Source organism: Cyprinodon variegatus, unplaced genomic scaffold, assembly GCF_000732505.1.
Source record: "Cyprinodon variegatus isolate N-32 unplaced genomic scaffold, C_variegatus-1.0 Scaffold752, whole genome shotgun sequence".
Taxonomy (NCBI): domain Eukaryota; kingdom Metazoa; phylum Chordata; class Actinopteri; order Cyprinodontiformes; family Cyprinodontidae; genus Cyprinodon; species Cyprinodon variegatus.
Window position 1 is genome coordinate 119,154 of NW_015151205.1, and position 4,399 is coordinate 123,552.

A 4,399-nucleotide genomic window follows, 5' to 3' on the forward strand; every position below is an offset into this window, starting at 1 on the left:
TCCTTCTTTCCCATCGCCCGGCTTGCCACAGGTTTGCCTGCTGTGTCTAAAAGTAGCAGCAGCAGCAACCCAGACTGACAGCTCATTGGCTCATTTGGATCACGTGCAGCCTGGAGCCGGACGCTCCCCAGGGCTTTACCGTATTAACAGGAGAAGAGGAGCAAGTGAAATTAGACACTGCCGTCGGACAACATGCAGTAATATATAAATGTTTTAGATCAGGTTGGGTCCCCAAATCCCTGACCTCTGGATTAGAGCGCTGCGGTTGGGTGCTGTAGGTTCAAACCCCACAGACTGCCACTCTGGGACCCTGAGCAAGACCTTTAACCCCACACTGCTCCCATTAAATGCAGAGGGGGGGTTCTCCAGTGTGAGAATAATATATTTCAATTATCATTATTATGAATGTAAAAGTTTAGCAAAAATTATTTTCAAGTTTCTTTCATTTAGTAAACTTTCTTTATATTGAATATATTTTTTCTCACATTTAGTGCCAAAAAAACTAAAAGATTAATCTTTAACCGATTTAGTCTATGTCTAAATATTAATATTTTTTATCTAAATCTAAACATGTATTTTGTTTTTATAAAAAAAAGAAAATAGAAATAAGATTTTTTTAAAAAGGCTGGAGCCGGACGCTCCCCAGGGCTTTACCGTATTAACAGGAGAAGAGGCGCAAGTGAAATTAGACACTGTTGTCAGACAACATGCGGTCATTTATAAATGTTTTAAATTTGGTTGTGCCTGGATTAGTCCACTAATCCGTGACCTCGGGTCTAATTTATCCCTTTAGTTTGGTTTGAAAAATATACTTTAAACTACCTCAAGCGCAAAAGTTTTTAGTACGTCACTAAAGGGATGCACGCCTGTTGAGGTAGTTTAAAGTCTATTTTTCGTACCAAACTAATTGGATAAAAGCAAATTGACGTTCTGCGAATGCGTATTGACCAAAGGTTTGCTGGTCTGACAGAACTAGAACTTGAAGTATGAGCTGGACAGTTCTAAAAAAACTATATCTTCTTAAAATTCTGTCTTTTTGACCCACTTTCTAGAAACGAAACTCGTCCTTTTCAGACGTAAACTTTTAGTCTTTATTAGATTCTGGCAACGGAGAATAAAAACCCAGAACCGTAGAAAACACCGGGTTCTGGACTCGGTACCGGGTCCGGTACCATCAATGCAGCTTGAAGTAGGTCCAATGGACCCCATGTTGCTCTGATGGTGACCTGTATCCTGGCCATAGTTACCATGGTAACTGAAGGAGCTTCTGTACCACTGGCAGTTTGGGTCGGTACTAAGTCCTGCAGAGTCTCCATAGAACTTGTCAGCAGAACGAAGCATGAAGTGATCCAGGATGTCCTGGTAGACCAGGGAGTTGGAACCCAGTGGGCCGAACCAGCAGGTGAGGGACACCAGGACATCCTGGACTGGAAATCGAATCCAGAACCTTGATTTCTCAGTTTTTCCTGAAGCAGTTTTTCCTTCCAATGAACTTCTGAGACGTTCCTGGAAGAAGCCACCAGTAACAACCTGCTGGTCTGGCTGTGAGGTTTACTGGCCCAGCCGCTGGGAAGGATGTCCATGGCCGTCCCTGTGGACGAACCGGATGGAGCCGGTTCTGGACCTGAGCGAGAGAGAATCCTTTAAGGACTCGCTCAGTCCGGTCTTCTGTTCCAGTCTGACTCCTTCAGCTAATTATCTGCAGTCTCTGGGCCGAGGTTGGCGGCGCCCCCTGCTGGCCGGCTGGGCTGCAGGATGTCCTCCAGGAGGATCTGGTTGGACTCTTTCCACTGCCGGTAGGTCGGAGCCTGCAGGTCCGGCTGCTCCATGATCTGCTCCATCAGCTGCAGCTCCAGCTCCTTCGCCTGAACAACATCCACAAATTACAGATCATCAACCAACATTTCTTCTGTTTACACTTCCTGTGTATGGGCTATGATGGAGGGAAGCCCCGCCCACAGCAACAAGACACGCCCCCACCCAAACTAAAGGGCATTTCGCAGGGTTTATACAGGATTGAGTTACTTTTTAATACCTTTACAATTCATTTTAATGCCCTAAACAAGTTCCTGTGACTCTCATATATATATATATATATATATATATATATATATATATCAGGCCTTAATTAAAAAACAATATTCAATGAATTTTAATGAATTTTAGTGAATTTTAATGATTTTAAATGATTTGTGGAAACCCTGATTTCAGCTCACAGGAGAAAGTTTAACAGAAATCAAACTGGATACATTTGATCAAAAATCAATATATAAAATTAATCAAAACAATTTATTAAAGGTGAAGCTCAATAAATCCTAATTTAACTGAAATCGATCTTAAATTAAGAAGATATGATTAATTTGCGGCTGCCTTCACTGCCTGCAGCAGAGTGGTTTCTGATCCGTTCTGATGTTTTGGGCTCAGATGGAAAGTTCCAGGTGTTCCTGACCTTTAAGGTGCTGCTGAGGATCCTCAGAAGGTGCAGCTTCTCGTTGACCTTCTCGTTGCGACTCCGGCGGATAAACGAGGCCCGGAAGTCTCTCTGTCCGATCGGAGACAGTCTGGCTGCCTTCAGGCCTTCATAGAGAGACTCCATCTCATCTGAGGGCCCCTCTGTGGAGGCAGGATGAGCACGGTGAGAGGAAGCAGCTGTCGTTGTCATGGTAACCAGGGGGCAATGTAGGTAGGTACCTTCTGTCTCCTCTAGGACGCAGAGCTGGGGTTTCCTGGCTGCTTCACCGGGTCCTGGGAGGTCCACCATCAGGTGAAGGCTGCTGCTGGAGGATTGTGTTCTGGTTCTGCTGTCTGAGGACTGGGACCCGCTGGGAGGAGGGGCCTCCTCTGCCTGTGAGGACAGGAAGGGAAAGCGCTCTGAATGGAGCTGTGTTTCTGCGTCTCTGCAGCAGGATGGAGAGCTGGGTTCAGTGGCGGCCTCTGGTTCCCTTTGGTCCGGTTCTGGGTCCAGGTCCCGGCAGGTGGGCTCAGGTGTGTCATTTTCCTGGTCGCTGTCTTCGCTGTAACTCCCTGCAGGGAGAAACGGGTTAGGAGGAGGAGCGGGAGGGAAGCGAGGAAGAGGAGGAGGTTCAGACCTTCAGCGTTGATGAGCTCGTTGGGTTCTGCCGCGTCACACAGCCTGCTGAGCCACCTGCAGACGGAGAGACGTCAGAGCAGCCGTCAGCGGATCTGGACCCGGTTCTGCTCCATCAGTCCCACCGGAGCCAGACAGAACCGCACCGAGCTGCAGACCCACTTCCTGTTTGTCTAACCCTGAGAAGCCTCCCTGCATCTGTTACCATGGATACGGCTATCCACACTTCTGATTGGCCGGACTTCATGGAACAGGTTCACCGCTTTCAGGACAGAAACTTAGAATATGGAGTGAATTTTGATCCATTATTGTCAGGGAAATTTCAGAAAAAAACAGTAATTCTGCTCTTTTCACATATTTAGTTTATTGAAATTAATATTTTTCAGTTTTATTTCTTCTTATATTTTTTTTAAATAGCATTTTTTTAAACTTGTGTTTAAAAAAATGTTTTTTCTCTTTGAGAATGAGTTTTGTAAATTCTTTTTAAAGTACTTTAATCTGAAGAACTTTTACTGATCAATTCTCCTCCCCCTGTGGGGGCGGGGCTTTCCTCTGGTGGGAGGAGCAAAGATGCATTTCTATTGGTCTGCTGGATGTTAGCGACTACATTTTAATTGGTCAAGAGCGAGCGTTTGATTGGGTAAGAATGAGATTTTTGATAGAAAAGAATGAAATTAATAAAACTTAAACTGAAAAAAAAATAACTTTTTTTCAGATTTTATTTTATTTTTGCTTTCAAACGTTATTTTTCAAATTCCTCTTTAAAAATATATGATATTCGATGTGAGCAAAAATGAATTCCTTCAATTTAATCTGAAAAAGAAAATGGACAAACTTGATCTGAAAATTATAAAAGCAAATAAATGTAGAAAAAATTAATTTTGAAGAAATTCGATGTGAAAAACTAATTATAAAAAAAGAAAAAAAGTTCCTCTGAAAGCCTTTTTTTTGTTCTTCATAATTCTATTTAATAGATTTCTTTTTGCACGCAACAAGAAACGCTTGTTTTCGGTTCCATAATCTGAACACTGTCATACATCACAAGTTCAAATATATCTCCCTAGCAACAACTTTTAGCCACAGACTCTTCTATGCATGAAGCCTCTGGCAACTTTCTTTACATTTCTATTAATTCATATATTGAGTTTTGCTATTTATCCAATGAAAAATGTTTTTACTCAGTCTGTTTCACCTCCAAGGCCTCACAATGTATGACTGAGAAGTGCATCTATTCCCATAACGAGCCAGATTCTTTCTCAGGTTTATTCATAACATGTTTCTGTTTAACCAAAGTGTCTCTAATTTGTTCAA

The 4,399-nt window shown here is 42.8% G+C and overlaps 1 protein-coding gene across 2 annotated transcripts; it reads right to left on the reverse strand.

Moving 5' to 3' along the window:
- Nucleotides 1-869: 869 nt before the first annotated feature.
- Nucleotides 870-3,418, reverse strand: LOC107098163 (interactor protein for cytohesin exchange factors 1-like). Of its 2 annotated transcripts, none has more exons than XM_015395667.1 (3): nt 3,090-3,418; nt 2,450-3,014; nt 870-1,865 (listed from the first exon to the last, which is right to left on the reverse strand). In XM_015395667.1, exons 2-3 carry the CDS (start codon nt 2,759-2,761, stop codon nt 1,692-1,694), a joined length of 486 nt encoding a protein of 161 aa, XP_015251153.1. In that variant the 5' UTR covers nt 2,762-3,014; nt 3,090-3,418; the 3' UTR covers nt 870-1,691. The 2 variants fall into 2 exon arrangements, with proteins under 2 accessions (XP_015251153.1, XP_015251152.1); XM_015395666.1 differs by having other exon boundaries at nt 2,450-3,024.
- Between the last annotated feature and the right edge of the window lie 981 nt (nt 3,419-4,399).

Coding starts and splice junctions, on each gene's coding strand:
- LOC107098163 (XM_015395667.1), bottom strand. CDS start 2,761: ATGGTGGACCTCCCAGGACCCGGTGAAGCAGCCAGGAAACCCCAGCTC. Junction 1,866..2,449: donor TCCTCAGCAGCACCTTAAAG/GTCAGGAACACC, acceptor GATGTTGTTCAG/GCGAAGGAGCTGGAGCTGCA.